Source organism: Curcuma longa, chromosome 4 (assembly GCF_044706935.1).
Source record: "Curcuma longa cultivar G26 ecotype Majalengka, Jawa Barat chromosome 4, ITB_CL_G26_1.1, whole genome shotgun sequence".
In the NCBI taxonomy this organism is placed as follows: domain Eukaryota; kingdom Viridiplantae; phylum Streptophyta; class Magnoliopsida; order Zingiberales; family Zingiberaceae; genus Curcuma; species Curcuma longa.
In genome coordinates this window covers 17,849,139-17,864,974 of record NC_133864.1, presented here as the reverse complement: position 1 = coordinate 17,864,974, position 15,836 = coordinate 17,849,139, and the positions used below count along the sequence as shown (strand labels likewise).

Here is a 15,836-nt window from a genome sequence, read left to right as displayed (position 1 = left end):
AATATAAAAATTAATGACTTTTAAAAAATTAAATTCCTATCTATCTTATTCTCTTTACAAAAAACTTGAATTCCTTGAGTGAAAGATATTTAAAATAAAAACAAACTTTTTAGTAAATCCTAGATATTTAAAATAAAAGGTGAAATTCAAACAACTCACACGATCGATCTACGATCAAATAAATTAAGAAAATTGACTTGATTGGTAAACTCTCATCATAACCAACTATGTCCTAGGCATTTGATTGGATATTCTATGGCTAATTGTTCAAATGTGAAATAATTTGATCATAAATTTAGTTTATCATGATGAAATATTAAAACAATTGATTTCATGGCAAATAGCTATTCGATAATTCAATGACAATGGTAAAAACAATTGATGAAATACTTGGAGAATAAATAATTAAAGATCAGATTTTAAATTTTGATATGGATAAATATGTTCCAAATTTACTAAACTAGGAGGAAAAAACGATTTACCTCCAATATTAATCAGACAAAAACTTGGATATTTAAATTATAAAAACAAAAAACAAAATCTTCTAGATTTTGTTTAGATATGATTAAATCTTTAGGGTGGACTTAGGCGTCTGTGTGTCATTCTATGCATACGTATGATGCACTCGACGTGTTTAATATTCATTTGCGTAATGTTGATTATGCGGAATGATGAGCTATAGAGAATGCATTTGGAATATAGGGACATAATTATTTTTTATACGACAAACATTATACTATTCCGGTAACCTTCACCGCCGCAGATGTTCGATTTTTTAGTGAGCACGTGACATATTGTGGGAAAGTCAACCAAACAAACAAAAAACAAAGAATCTAAAATATAGGCAGTGACTAGTTGACTTGTTATATTCTTACAACACATAAACTAAAGTCAACACGACAACATAAATCATGCGTCATTAGGAAGTTGACCTCTTCCGTTGGCTTAATTAATCTCTTTAAACCGTTGACTAAGCCAAATTTATATGGTTTAGGGAATGGTGGCCGTGAAGATGAACACTCCCCGAAATTCACATATAGAGAGCCTTGAGTCATGCACGAGGAAGAGTGTGCGAGGCTCGTAGGCGCACACGATCTACGTCCTCACTCAAACTCTCGCCTTTGTATCGGTTTGACTTAGTTCAGTTACCTTAGTCCGCGTGACTCGATCAATTAGTCCGCGCGATGGATCGAACTAGTTGTCTCAAATTGATGCAATCTAAATCATCAAAATACCCGAGATATTAAGAGTCAACTCATCGATGTAGAATGATCTATAGAAAGGATTTATAGCCGATGGGTCGGACAAGATCACTTGTGCCCCCTCACAAACCAACTTTCCTCTCCAAACTTGAAACAGTTGTGACAACTAAAGTGAAGCCTGGATGGATGAAAGGGACATGGATGATCTTCGAAAACATGGGCGACGAGTGGCTGGGACTCCGCCCTACCGGTATTGTTTTCATGATAAATTGAGCAAGAGGGCAGCAAACTGTAGGATCGAATAGGAGTGTTAGAAAGGGGAATGAATAGTGTTATTTTGCGTTTTCACTCTTTTAGGAAAAACTTGCGTAACTTGCGTAAATCAGAACGTACAACGGAAAATAACAAGAATGAATACAGTTGATTTTACTTGATTCACAGCCACAAGTTGCTATTCCAAGACCCACGATCAATGATTGTTTTCGATAAACAATCCACTAAAATAACTCTCTTCTAATGAGAAAGACTTTATCGCTTTTACAATCGATTAGGATCGATAACATTTATACCGTCCTAAAAACTTTAAGTACAAAAAGCAATATGTAATTTACCATTCGAGAATATGGATGTGCAGTAATTGGTGTAGCTTCTCGACATTACAACGGTGTTCCGGTGTAGCTTCTCGACATTACAACGGTGTTCCGGATCGTAGATTTACGCGCAGGAGATCGTCATAGAGGCTTCTTGAATTGATACTAGGGTTTCCCCTCACAACTGTTTACATATAGATTGATCCGGGCGCTTGAAAGTCCTTCCAAGCGCTGTCACATCGCTCCGTCGATCCACTTTCGACGCTGACCCGGCATCTTCTGGACACCTGCATCTCTTCCAGACGCCTGTATGTTGACGTGGAAGTTGTCGGATTAACTTTGACTCCGCAACGCCTTATCCAGATTCGGACGTCTAGAACCTCTTTGGACACTTGGAGGTTGAGGTGTCCAAACCACTGGGACTTTGCCATCTCATTTGCCTCGCTGGCCCGTTCCGCTGACGCTCAATCGCCTAAAACCAATCCGAGCACCTAGCCCGTCCGATCGTCTTGATTTAAATAAGGACGTCTGAAACACAAAGTTTCAGCCGCTCCTTTTTTTGCATTACAAGTTAGTCCAAACTCCAAAATATAACAGGAAAGTTAACAATTTAGCAAACTATTTGATCTTGACTTTAGATTTTCAATGAAATCTTAGGTCAAACCGACACCTATTGTTCTCCTTATTTGGAATGCATCCTCACCCACTCCACTGGGGAGAATTTACTTTTTGCCACTCAAGTCCTCCATACATGTTGGACTTTTATTCAGTCTCGATCCTCGACCCCCAGGTCTTCCACTGCTAGACGTCTGATCATCCAAACCTGCTTAGACTTTAGCCTGATGCTCTTGATTTGTCAAGACTCTTGTCTAGTCCTCTTGATCAGGACTTCCTTTTCTAGTCCTCCAGACTAAGTCTTTCGACTAACCTTCAGATCAGGGCTTCCTTTGTCTAGCCGCAACTAAGACTTTCTTTGCCTAGCCGCAACTAGGACTTCTCTGTGCTACCTGCACACTTAGTTGAGCTCATCATCACTTCACAAACTTAACTTGAATCCTTTATCATTATCCAAATTTAGATTCCATCATCTAGCACTTCCTGCACTAACACAAATTGCTACTTATCAGGCAAAATGCAAAAAGGTATAACAAGAACAAGCTCCAATTGAGTGCTGACCAACGTTATGGGTTTACAATTTTCTTCTTCCTACATAAACTTTCTTGAGTTGTGTTGTGAACAAGTGTGTGTTTGTGTAGTTCATATTTTGGCGAAATACAGTTTTTATATGGCAATAGGTTTGCGGGAATTACCCTTCTATACTGACGAAAATAGCCACTATATATTATTCTACAGAAACTTACCTCATAAAGACTTGAAAATTCAATGGCCATTTGCTAGTCTTTTGAACCCTTATCTTCATGACCATCTTGTGCTTGTTAGAGTGATCAGTACCAGTGTAGCTTGGGCTAGCAAAGGGGCACTACTCTGGCAAGAAGCGACGAAATGTCAAGCAAAGCGAGTGTTAATAGTCTCGTAGTGCAAATATATTTTGCTATCTTGTTTCTTAAAACTTACAGTACTAGAGGTTTTAAGAATCCTGCTCCATTGAGCTAGTCATTGCCATCTCAGTAACAACAATCTAGATATGACCAACTTGATCCAACAGGCTATAGATGGAGCAAAAATAAGGAGTCAACTTCCTTTCATTTTCGTATCCTGATCAAGTCTAAGAACCTTCAATGAGTCTAAAACATTAGTTATTGGCTGAAACATAATCAAGATAATAAATTTTGCAAGTTCCTAATAAGAAATCCTGCAACAGCAACCGACCATTAAATTGTGGAGACAAAAAAAGATGGTCAAAGATTCTCATCTGAAAGGCAATTCTAGGGCTCGGTATCCGGATTATTTAACAAGAAACAATCTACAAACCATTCATCTATAGGTAAGCAGATTCTCTGAGCACCATTGATCAGCCATTCTTTTTCCTGGAGCAAAAGAATCGTTTGATAAATCCAGTAAAAGTAATCAAACCTAAGAAAAGAAATCAAAAATCTTGTATTCCTTTCTGAAGTGACCAGAATTTAGTGATAGCAACCCAAAATATATTATTCTATCGATTTCATATTCTCAAGGTGACAAATTAGCCATGGTGATCTTTATCAACTTAATGTTCTGCATTCTAAACTAAACAGTGTCTTGTCGGCAAGTAGAAATTTTATAGTAAATTTTCCACTCACTGGATCATATACAACAAGCACAATCTCCTCAATCACACAAAGTGGGAATAAGGAAATGCCTCAAGCAACAACCAATAAAATTCAGTATGAAGGAACTTATTTATGCATCATATTATTATTCCTCTACAAAAGAATGGTTAGAATTTCACACACGAAGGGAGAAGATGTGCACCTCTAAAGTGCGAAGACCATGCTGCCAGTGCCTATAAAAGTCGACAATGAAGCCCCCTCTGTACTCATCACCACCTGAAATCTCCCTTGAGTAGAAGGTGATCATAATCTCAATGCAGAAGGTGAGTTCAAATGTTCAATTTATGTCATTAGTGCTTTCTGTTCGTTGAGCAATTCCTACTGCAATGACATTTAATCAATCGGAAAGAAATCAATGTTCAAAGTTGCAACCTTTATTTATAATCTATCAGCAGAGTACAGTCTCAATCAGTATTTTAATTTCAGTGCTACAACTGAAGAATTCTTGTAAAATGAAATGGTTTACTTACTGTTTTCTATCCATACTCTGTTGTTTCTCTGAATTGAATTCTTGTTTTGGATTAAGATGCCCGATATTGGCACCGCAAATTACTATCACCAAGCTGCACTAGAACTAGGCCTGCCACAGGAACCCACCAAATGCTTTGATGATGATGGCCGGCTCAAGAGAACTGGTAATTTAATTGTTCTTCCAAAATTTCAACTCTTCTCAAATAATTGGCTAACTTTGAGGCTTTACAGGGACTGTTTGGACTGCAAGTGCACACATCATCACGGCGGTGATTGGCTCCGGTGTCCTCTCCTTGGCCTGGGCAATTGGTCAGCTTGGATGGGTTGCTGGTCCCGCCGTCATGTTACTCTTCTCGTTTGTTACCTACTACACTTCTGCTCTCCTCGCTGACTGCTACCGCTCTGGTGATCCCATCTCTGGAAAGCGGAACTACACCTACATGGATGCTGTCCAAGCTAATCTCAGTAAGTCCAATACTTTGAACCTGTCGCAAAATATGAACTTTTGCATCCAAAACTCACTTGTAAGATGTCTCTGTTCTGCTTTGCATTTAAAAACACAGATGGTTTCAAGGTCAAGGTATGTGGCTACCTGCAGTACCTCAACATTGTAGGTGTTGCGATCGGATACACAATTGCTGCTTCCATTAGCATGGTGTAAGTGGAGCAAATAAATAGTACCTCATTCTTAATCCATTGTTAAAATTGGATTTTGATGTTGGTTTTGTTTATGGAACAGGGCAGTCAAGAGGTCCAACTGTTTCCACAAGCATGGGGATGACAGCCCATGCCAAGTGAGCAACAATCCTTACATGATCATCTTTGCGATCGTTGAGATCCTCTTCTCTCAGATTCCGGACTTCGACCAGATTTGGTGGCTCTCCATCGTCGCCGCCATCATGTCCTTCACCTACTCCGCCATTGGACTCGGTCTCGGCATCGTCCAAGTTATCAGTAAACACTTCACCAAGCCATGAACTAGTAGAAATTCAATAATTCAACTCAAGTTCATCGATAAAAAAATTTGATCTCCGGAACTGTGTTTCTCTTACCAGAAAATGGAGGCATCAGAGGAAGTCTCACTGGGATCAGCATCGGCACCGTAAGCGAGATGGACAAGATATGGCGCAGCTTTCAAGCCTTCGGCGACATCGCATTCGCTTACTCCTACTCCATCATCCTGATAGAGATACAGGTATATCAAGATCGCTAAATAAATCCAAAGAGCGCGATTTTATTAATTTCTGTTCGTAAAAACTCACTGTGGAATATCAACAAACACCTTTAGGACACAATTAAAGCCCCACCACCGTCGGAGGCGAAGGTGATGAAGAAAGCGACCCTCATCAGCGTGCTCACCACCACGATCTTCTACATGCTCTGTGGGTGCATGGGCTACGCCGCCTTCGGTGACATGGCGCCAGGGAACCTGCTGACCGGCTTTGGCTTCTACAACCCCTACTGGCTCCTGGACATCGCCAACGTCGCCATCGTCGTCCACCTCGTAGGCGCCTACCAGGTCTACTGCCAGCCGCTCTTCGCCTTCGTCGAGCAGTGGGCGGCCCGAGCGTGGCCCAAGTCCCGGCTCGTCACAGCCGAGCTCAAGATCCCGATGCCGGGGGACCGACCGCCGTACAAGTTCAATCTTTTCAGGACGACATGGAGGTCGGCATTCGTGGTCGCGACGACGGTGGTGTCAATGCTGCTGCCCTTCTTCAACGACGTGGTGGGGCTGCTCGGTGCCGTCGGCTTCTGGCCGCTCACGGTGTACTTCCCGGTGGAGATGTACATCGTGCAGAAGAAAGTGGAGAGGTGGAGCACCAAGTGGGTGTGCCTCCAGATACTTAGCTTGGCGTGCCTCGCCATCACCGTCGCCGCGGCCGCCGGCTCCATCGCCGGAGTCCTGAGCGACCTCAAGGTAGCGGCCCTTTAAGGGCAGATAATGGGCCGGGCCGGCCCTGTTCAAATGGCTTGGCCTATTTGTTGTCACTGTGTCAATTTCGAAAAACACCCCCAAAAGAATTGGAATTACCGATGACCCATCCATGTCACTAATGATTATATTTATGAATGTATAAATAAAAATACGTGTTTAGTTGCCTTCAAATAATTGGATGTTAATAAACATGATAATTACGATAAGGTTCTGTTTTTTTTTTTTTGAGAAAGAGGAAAATTAAAAAATATTTATTTAGTAATGATAAATATAAATGAAACTATAATAAAGGATTATTTATATAATCGATAAAAGATTAATTTATTATATTAATAAATACACATATTAATCAAAAAAATAAAAATAATTGATCATTAATAATAAAAGAATTTTTAAATATAAATAAAAAATAGAGTCCAATATTTATAGAATTGTCACCAAGGAATATTTAAAGAAAATTCTAAGACTGTTTTGAACTTTTTTTTATTAAAGATAAAGTAGTAATTAAAAAATAATAACTTTAATTCATGAATAATTGTTTACATTTATTTTTTAAAAAATAAATTGGAAATTAAAAAACAAAATATTTGGCAAATGTTAGAGTCATTAGAAATGAATCATGTGATAAAATTAATGTTTTTCAATTTTTTCCTTAACAATCTTATTTTGTTTTTGATAAAATAAAATTTTGTTTTAAGAAAAATCAAATTGAATGAACTTTAGGGACGTAAAAGAAAAGAGTTGAAGGGTCGTTTTTTGATATTTTAACATTAGTGGGCCAAAGTACGAAAAGATAGAATTATTTATTTAACCATTCAATGGAAGTGATATAAAGGGAGTTCGGACCTTCTGTCTCTGCGGCGGCGGATTGAATCCCGCAAACCCTAACCCTAAGCTTCAGATCTACCTCTAAGAAAGAAGAATACGATCCATGGCCTCTTTCGCTGAAGCTCCTCCAGGTGATGCCAAATCTGGAGAGAAGATCTTCAAGACCAAGTGTGCGCAGTGCCACACCGTCGAGAAGGGAGCCGGCCACAAGCAAGGTGTCTTTCCATTATTCTCTATTAATTTGTTTTTTTTGCTGGAGCTCAAGATCTTAATTGTTAGATACTCTATTCTATTCATCGATTCAATTATCTAATCAGATCTTTTATGCTTCGGTCGCCTGGTGATCATCTAGATTTTCTTAAAAAATCTCTCCTTTTGGCTTGACTGTTCCGATAAATCATGAATTGATTGCTTGCTTGATGGTATGTTTTGGGTTTGGTTTCATACCGAAATGATTTGCTCCTAATGTTAGAGTTAACCGTTGATTTTATATTGTTCTCATTGGATGCACAGAACATTCTGGTAAATCATGAATTGGTTGCTATTGGTTTCTCGAAATAAAATAGAGATTTGAGTTATTTTGATTTTTTTTAAAAAAAATCGTTGTTATGTGTATGAGCTATGGGTACGGTACAAATGATTGCCCTTTGTATGTTGAACATAGGCATTTTTTTGTTTTTTATTTACTCTAGAAAATTGTGTATTTATTCTTATATCGTCCTTTGTCTTCCCATGGGGTGCACCGCACAAAATTTTATTTTGATTCGATCCACTTACTTTTTTTTTGTTTGTTGGATATCAATCAATGTACCAATTTTTTGGATGTAATTTGTCTTTGTCGAGCAGGACCAAACTTGAATGGACTTTTTGGGAGACAATCTGGTACCACTGCTGGTTACTCGTACTCTACTGCCAACAAGAATATGGCTGTCATTTGGGAGGAGTCAACTTTGTATGATTACTTGCTGAACCCTAAGAAGGTTTGATGAATAGACTCTTGCCATCATATTTGGTATTTTGATTAGTTCCAATATAATTTAGATATTTTGTTTTCCTATAATGATCTGCCTAAAATATTCCAATCTGAACTAGTTTTGAGAATCTTGGTTAATGTGTCAATGCCAGAAGCTTGAGTGGTGGTATTTTGACTGATCTGAAGCGATGACATTATAATATCAAATGTAGTTTATTATTTACTCTGCATACTTGTATGATGGATTGATGACTTTGCACATAGTGAATTGCCATTTCTCTATGGATACTATGCTGTTTGAGATGGTGCTTCTTTGCTGGAACTAAGATCTTGTTATAGGTTGGGGACTGGAATTTAGGTTCAATCATGTAAATTGTTTATTTTGATGTTAACCAAAGAAGGGCAGGTGCTACATAGTGATTTACCATTTTCAGTCAGTGAGATAATAATATTATTTACACTTTGTTTTTAATGGTCTAAATATTCATTAGGATTTTTCATGAAATTCATTAGGATTTTTCATGAACTCAATTATCAAATGTTTGTAGAGAGATGCTATAGGCACTAGATAACTTTAGGGCCATAATCTAAATATAGTGTAGTTTGTCATGGTTCAATTTCACAAGTTGATGTTAGACTGTTTAGCAGCTCTAGCTACCGTAGAATGATTGACCTATTTGATTAATCAGTCTATAATGCATTTTTGATTTTTATAGTTTTATATTCCTTCATGCAAATGTTCATCGTATTACAAACTAACCATTTTATAGATTGCCTGTGGCTAAAATTTGCATAGCGCAATAACCATCATAAACTTTTTGCTGTGAGATCACCACCCAGTAAACTTTGTTTGATTTACATTTTCACATCGTGGCATTGCTTAAGCCATTTAAAATCACATCCACCAGTTTTATACAAATTTGAGCTGTGCAGTAACGGGTTAAACATTAATATGCTTCTTTCTTTCTTAGTGCTGCATTGCATCTTGTTGATTTTTCCTTGTTCCGGTCTTCCCACTACTTCTATCATTATTTCTGGCAATTCATATGAGGCATACCTGCCACTAGATATTCTTCTAGAAACCTTACATCTTTGGTTGGACGATGATGAAATTTCTCACAAAGTTCTTCTAGGCCAAGCAATTTGAGTGCCTTCATTAGAGGTCTCTTACAAGTCCAACTTCCATGATTCTTTCTTTCACCATCTGATGATCCGATAAAGTTTTACACCAATTAATATATGACAGCAAATGAAGTTAATACATAATAGTTTGGGTTTATGGTTTTGCCATTTTGGTATTTTCTTATTGGTTAGGATGGTGGCCACACTTGGTAATCTAATGATCGATTGGTTGAGTTCTATTGGGATCGGCAAAAACTGATTCAATCAGGCAGATGTCTTGGGTGTGAGTGTGAGTGTGGTTGAAGAACCATAGATCTGATTGGAATTCAAATATATCATTGTAGTTGATCAAATTGAGTAAAAATAGGGTGAGATTGGTGGTTTTTCTCTCTTCTTTACCTACCCTTTTTCTTCTCTAAACTTCTGCTCGTTGTTTTATATTTTGGATCAATTTTCATGATCTTTTTCAGATGCATTTTCTCAACTTATTTCTTTAGGTACTGAGACTAATGATTATCAAATCTTAGCTGATGGGCATATTTTATATTAACACATTTCTTTGCCTTTGTGCAACTCATCTTTTGGCAAATCAACACATTAGGTGGATCAGAAAGTGATAGCAAGTCGAGGAGATTTTGCACCGTGGGCATTGATATACAGTCCAACAAAACTAACTAATTAGAGGGGAATGTGAATATAATGTGATGCAATCTAGATACTAGTTTACAAATGATATAATTTCACATGGAAAACTTATTTTTTGGGGTTTGTAGCTACAAACACCCATGTAACACTTCATATATATCCTATACTACCAAATGGTGAACTTTCCATAAATGATTCAAGCCTTTAGAATGTTATCTTTAGTATTTGTTATTGGTCCTGTTGAATTTATTGCTTAAGAGTAGACGGTTGCTGACTGATTTCTCTTTGTACAGTACATTCCTGGAACTAAGATGGTTTTCCCTGGTCTGAAGAAGCCTCAGGAGCGCGCCGACCTCATCGCCTATCTCAAATCATCCACGGCATAATTTATGGTCTTTTTGCCTCTAGATCTCAGAGATACTCTGCTAGTAATAAGCAGCTGAAACTTGAAAAAATTTTCTTGCTCTTAGAAATTAATTGCCTCTTGGAAGATTGTTCCTCGCCATACCCCACATACTTATATTGTACCTGCGAAACTGCTGGTTGAATATAATAAATACAAACTTGAATTTTTATCAATTCTTGTGATGCATGATTTGTTTTATAAGGTGATTTTGTGTTCCAAGGTTGTACGCAGTGGCAATTTCAAACTCTATGGTTTTGACGTGGTCCGTAATGTTTATGTTGTGCAGTGCAACTTTGGTAATTAGTGCCTGATCCTTTATTGTAATGTCAAATTATTAGGGCGTGTTTGGTTAAAGGTAATCGGCGATTATCTTGATTATGTGATTACCAAATAATCATATAACCTTGGTCATAGGGAATGAAACATAACTTTGGTTGGTTTAACCCATAATAATCGATCAAGTGATCGATTATGAACATGTGTAATCGATCACTTGATCGATTACACGATTTTGAGAAAAAGAGTCTTAATCGATCAAGTGATCGATTAAGGAAGGATATGATCGATTACTTGATCGATTACAGGATTTTTGAGAAACAGTTTGCGACATTTAATTGATCACGTGGTCAAAGAGTCTTAATCGATCGTCTGATCGATTAAGGAAGGCCTTAACCCCAGAATCCAGGAAAACCTACGTTTTCCTTGATTATGTGATTCCGGATTGCATTACCTTTTTGATGACATATGCTGACGTGTCAGGCATAAAAGATTACCCCGGAATCATTGATTACCTAAACCAAACACAGTTTTTGTTGATAACCTTAGGTGGATAACCGGAATAATCACATATTACCCCCAACCAAACTCACCCTTAGAGTTAAAAGATAGAATTCTTTCCTTCAAAGATGTATTTGTCAAGTAAAGTTTGACAAAGGAGACCCCTAACAACTTATATTCTTAATAAAATAGACAGCAATTATACGATACTACAGTTTCTATTTAGTAGCACAAACTAAGAACAGTACATTACTAACTTAGTACAGATATTGTTGCATCATAGGAGCACTACCAATGAGGGAAGCAAGCACACACAAACAATACTTGCCATCAAAACCTGGTAGTAGTCATAAGTAAAAAGATGTTAAGCAGGCATTTTATGATGCATCTTCATAGTAAAGATGAAGTCCTAGTCCGAGACGGGCGCATGCTCGGCGGAAAGCCATTGCTTCTGCCTTCTGCACAGGATCCCCATAGCTCGTATTATCAGCTGCAGCAGTTCCAGTAGCTTCTCTATATATCTGAAAAGAGGTCATTCAAGCATTATAAATGAACAAATCATCTGTTTGCATTCACCTAGTTTAGGCTAAAATACTGAGTCTATAAACTAAAATACCTAATGCAGTACACAAGTTGATTTGATCTTACTTAAGGCTTTCAATTGTGCAATTGTTACATTATACATGTATGATGAAGATAATGGCACATAAGTATCTTGCTCATGGCTGAGCAAATATTTATCTTACTTTCAAAACATCAATACTGAATTTGATGTTTGTTGAGAAAGTACCTCTGCATCGGTACCATACAGCGTTATCCGATACACAACATGGACTGAACTTCCATCGGCCGAATAGACAATACTTCGAATCTCACCAGACCATTCTACAAACAATATATGTAAGACAATAAACACTTGAAACTCACAGTCCATGAAAGAAACTACATACCAGGGGCATGCACATTTAGAATTCGATTGAGGAAGTGCCTGAAAGATATAACATGCACAGTGAAATGAGGGAGGAAATGCATACTTGAAATATCTGCTGGAAGACTAGCAACAAATAGTAGAACAACTTCAACTGCATCAAAAATTCATATTTCGAGGAGAACCATACTAAGAAGTCTCCACCTTGAGAACTATATGGCCCCGAAAATGTTGAATGAAAGTAGAGATGTTTATATGGACTTCAGTTTTTGCATATTGAATGTTTAGTTAGGGTTCTCAACAAATATACTCCACACATGGTTTGCACAGAAAATTCTAATTTCATCAATCATCACAGGACTTCATCCGGTAATTCACATAAAGAATTGCAAGATGATAAGCTAGTTAGCATGTCAAATCGTTTGCACTTAGTGAACTTGTAAACAGTGTAAATGTAGGAACTAACGCACTCAATGTTAGAAAACAGAATAATGTTGAATCACAACAAATATCTTACACTAATAAACAAATAACTTTTTGAGTTTATGCTAGCAAAATAAACAGTCGCACACACCTTGAAATCTAATAAACTTGTAGTTTCTTGAAAAAGAAAGAACATCAAGTTGTGTAAATCCCAACTTTGAATCAAATCCCAACTTATGATTTATCACAGGAAATACTCAGAGCAATAAAATTAACTTTTTTATTGCATTAACTAGAATTTTCTTTGGTTTTCTCTACCCTTTACAAAATGTGTCCATCAAAGACATTCTCACAACAAAACGGTGTCGCAAACAATGGCAATAAACTACACAAATTTCAATAAAAGATTTGAACTTGAACATCGAAAACACATATTTGCCAATGGGCAAATCACCAGACATTTAGATTAGTTTCTGAAACCCCAAATGTGGATTTTAATGAAGCGTCTTTTAGAATGAACAGGTAAACAAAAGAATATGTTGCAGAAAAACACCAACTCGATCTATAAAATGTTCACTATTTCATAGAATTTTTAGCATTCCAAACCTAGTTCAAACAAGATTAGTTTTTGAAAACAGAACATTGAAAGAGACAAACCAAGGAACGTATTTTAGAGCCACGCCCCCTTCGACGCGGGTCGAGATGAGAGGCTCGGGAATTTTCTTGTTGAGTTCTTTAAGGATCTCCGACAGAGGCCGGCTGATTCCCGAGGTAGGCACGTCATCGTCCTCCGCAATCGCCGCTGTGGCTGGTGCCTGCTCCAGTGGGGGGCCTGCTTTGGCCTTATTGGCCAAGGAAGAAGAGGACCTGGCGAATGCCGCCGCCGCAGCGTAGAAGCGTGAAGGCGAAGTCGACGGCGAAGCAGCGTAGCGAGAGGCGCGGCGAGGGAGAAGGGAGCGGGTTCGGACCCAGCTAGCCATGGCACCGCGCGCGCCGCCGCCGTGTTAGGTTTTAGGGAGTCGTGGGTTTAGTCTCCGACTCACGACGTGGCCTTAAAGGGCAACGTTTGCTTAACCCTCGCCCGTGTTTAATTGGGCTTTCAATTTGACAACCTTGGCCCAATGATCTTGCAAATCTATAAAATTGATGGACTAATTTCTAATTCATGTAAAATTTAATTATATATATGTATAAAAGATAAACGAATATATTCACAAGCCTCTCTTAATGAACAAATTCACAAGTCTCTAAAGGAACGTGTTCCCAAACTCACGAACCTCTCTTAATATAGCTAAGCTCAGTTTGATAATATTTTCGAACTCAAAATTAGACTCGAAATTGGTTTGTTAACTTAATTAAATGAATTCAAATAATTTTTTTTTCAAATTAAGACTCGAATAGTTCGTGAACAACTTCACTTGTTAACAATCCTATAGACAAATATATTATAATCATCATTTTAGTCAATAAAATTGTAAAATTGCTGGACTAATTTCTAAAATCCATCAAACAAATATATTATAATCACCATCTTAGTCAATAAAATACTGCTATGTCAAAATGCCAAGCTTTACTCTAATTAAATCCATTAATTATGTCTCTTATTTAACCAACATACTAAGCTGTACGAGCTTAAACTAAGTTTGAACATTTGATTCATTTTAAGTTTATTTGATTTTTTTTTTAATTTTATAATTTTAATTTTATTTGATTATTTATTAAATTTGATAATATAAGTTTATTTATTTATTTAACATTTTTTAAAAGTATTTTATCATATTGATGAAAGTTTTATTAGTGAACATGATTCACAAACTTTGTTAATGAATATTATTCACGAACAATTCATAATTTTTATTCATAAATATTAATGAGTTGAACGCATATATATTCAATTTTGTTCATATAATTTAATAAATTATTCAAATTTATTTCATTTAACTATATTAAACGAACATAAATAATTTTTTACCAAGTTGAATACTAAACTTACTCATAAACCTACATTTAATTCATTTACAACCCTACCTCTCACAAGGAGGCCTTTTGCAAGTTCATTGTGAGGTCGTGCGGTCGGAACATCACGTGAGAAAAATACTCTCATATATACATATTCATATTATTTATAAATTATGATTTAATATACATTGGTCGTATTACATTAATCTTCCAATGTGAAAATCATTCTCAATTACATAGTAAAATTAATTTCACCAATTTATATCCATTTATTCATTTCCATTCACACATTTCCAACAGCCTATATATTATTTCGTAACCTTAATTCCATTAGTAAAACATACAAGAGTACTCTCCAATCCATTATTCTCTCTTCTGTTCTCTGTTCTTGTCTGTCTCCTGTGCTTGAGCAGTAAGGAAGATCACAAAACCACATCATTTTGCATGAAGCTCACAGAAGGACCATCGCACGAAGGCCTAGTCGGTCCCTCTCTCGGCGAAGGAAGAGGCGAAAGCTGAGCCAGGAACGTGGGATGTTCTTCTCCCGGCATTACGACAAACACATCACCTTCATGCTCATTCCCAACCTGCAGTCAAAGAGAATACAATGTCATGCAGTTGATCTTGTTTGAGCTAGAACCACGATGGAACTCACTGCCACTGAAGCTCGGGCCTTCTCGTGCAAGTGAACCGGGGGGGCATGATGCGACCGGCGAATCTCCGACGATGAATCTCCGGCATTGTGCCGCGACCGGCGCGAGGCTACCCTCGGTATGATAAGATGTTCAAACAGTGCCATGATGAGGAACATAGCAACCAAGATTGCAGTGGCTGCCAAACCAAAGGAGATGGCACTCATGGAGCCTTTGCGCATTTGCATTCGAGAATTTCCGGACGATCCAAATCGAATATAAAGAAGGTCTCGCCACTAATGATGATGATGATGATACTTGTTGTAGAGCCTTAGGACAGGTCTTTATCAGAAACCCAAAAGCAAATGATCCATTTGAGCTACCCATATCAAGTACAGATGAAAATGAGTAAAAAGAATGAGAATGGAGTCAAACATATACAATTTTATGAAGAACAGCAGCGATAATTGCAGGTTGTCTGATGATCACTGATGAGAAAAGAAGTAGGAAGACAAGGGAGCAAAGCTTTTGAGTCCATGATGCATCGAGGGTCCCTCCTTGTCAACACAGTACAACAGCAGCCATGAAGGACTCAAATTAAACCTGTTTACTTTTTCTTTTTCCATTTGTTCTTCTAGGCAACAAGAATAGCCTAGCCATGAGTGTTCAATTCG

At 37.5% G+C, this 15,836-nt stretch overlaps 4 protein-coding genes and 1 long non-coding RNA gene across 5 annotated transcripts; 2 read left to right on the top strand and 3 right to left on the bottom strand.

The window, feature by feature from the left end:
• Positions 1-3,696: 3,696 nt before the first annotated feature.
• On the bottom strand, positions 3,697-5,012 carry LOC141826445 (uncharacterized). Its single transcript, XR_012601639.1, has 3 exons — positions 4,533-5,012; positions 4,205-4,383; positions 3,697-3,780 (listed from the first exon to the last, which is right to left on the bottom strand). It is a non-coding gene; the product is annotated as an uncharacterized LOC141826445 (long non-coding RNA).
• On the top strand, positions 4,553-6,497 carry LOC141826443 (amino acid permease 4-like). Its single transcript, XM_074713690.1, has 6 exons — positions 4,553-4,697; positions 4,765-4,998; positions 5,097-5,190; positions 5,273-5,487; positions 5,589-5,728; positions 5,822-6,497. Exons 1-6 carry the CDS (start codon positions 4,589-4,591, stop codon positions 6,464-6,466), a joined length of 1,437 nt encoding a protein of 478 aa, XP_074569791.1. The 5' UTR covers positions 4,553-4,588; the 3' UTR covers positions 6,467-6,497.
• Positions 6,498-7,316: 819 nt separating this feature from the next.
• On the top strand, positions 7,317-10,616 carry LOC141826444 (cytochrome c-like). Its single transcript, XM_074713691.1, has 3 exons — positions 7,317-7,512; positions 8,144-8,277; positions 10,331-10,616. Exons 1-3 carry the CDS (start codon positions 7,401-7,403, stop codon positions 10,421-10,423), a joined length of 339 nt encoding a protein of 112 aa, XP_074569792.1. The 5' UTR covers positions 7,317-7,400; the 3' UTR covers positions 10,424-10,616.
• A 751-nt stretch (positions 10,617-11,367) lies between these two features.
• LOC141827945 (DNA repair RAD52-like protein 1, mitochondrial) lies at positions 11,368-13,605 on the bottom strand. Its single transcript, XM_074715292.1, has 4 exons — positions 13,229-13,605; positions 12,171-12,208; positions 12,011-12,105; positions 11,368-11,741 (listed from the first exon to the last, which is right to left on the bottom strand). Exons 1-4 carry the CDS (start codon positions 13,549-13,551, stop codon positions 11,598-11,600), a joined length of 600 nt encoding a protein of 199 aa, XP_074571393.1. The 5' UTR covers positions 13,552-13,605; the 3' UTR covers positions 11,368-11,597.
• A 1,347-nt stretch (positions 13,606-14,952) lies between these two features.
• Positions 14,953-15,404, bottom strand: LOC141827204 (uncharacterized). Its single transcript, XM_074714443.1, has 2 exons — positions 15,186-15,404; positions 14,953-15,117 (listed from the first exon to the last, which is right to left on the bottom strand). Exons 1-2 carry the CDS (start codon positions 15,402-15,404, stop codon positions 14,953-14,955), a joined length of 384 nt encoding a protein of 127 aa, XP_074570544.1.
• Between the last annotated feature and the right edge of the window lie 432 nt (positions 15,405-15,836).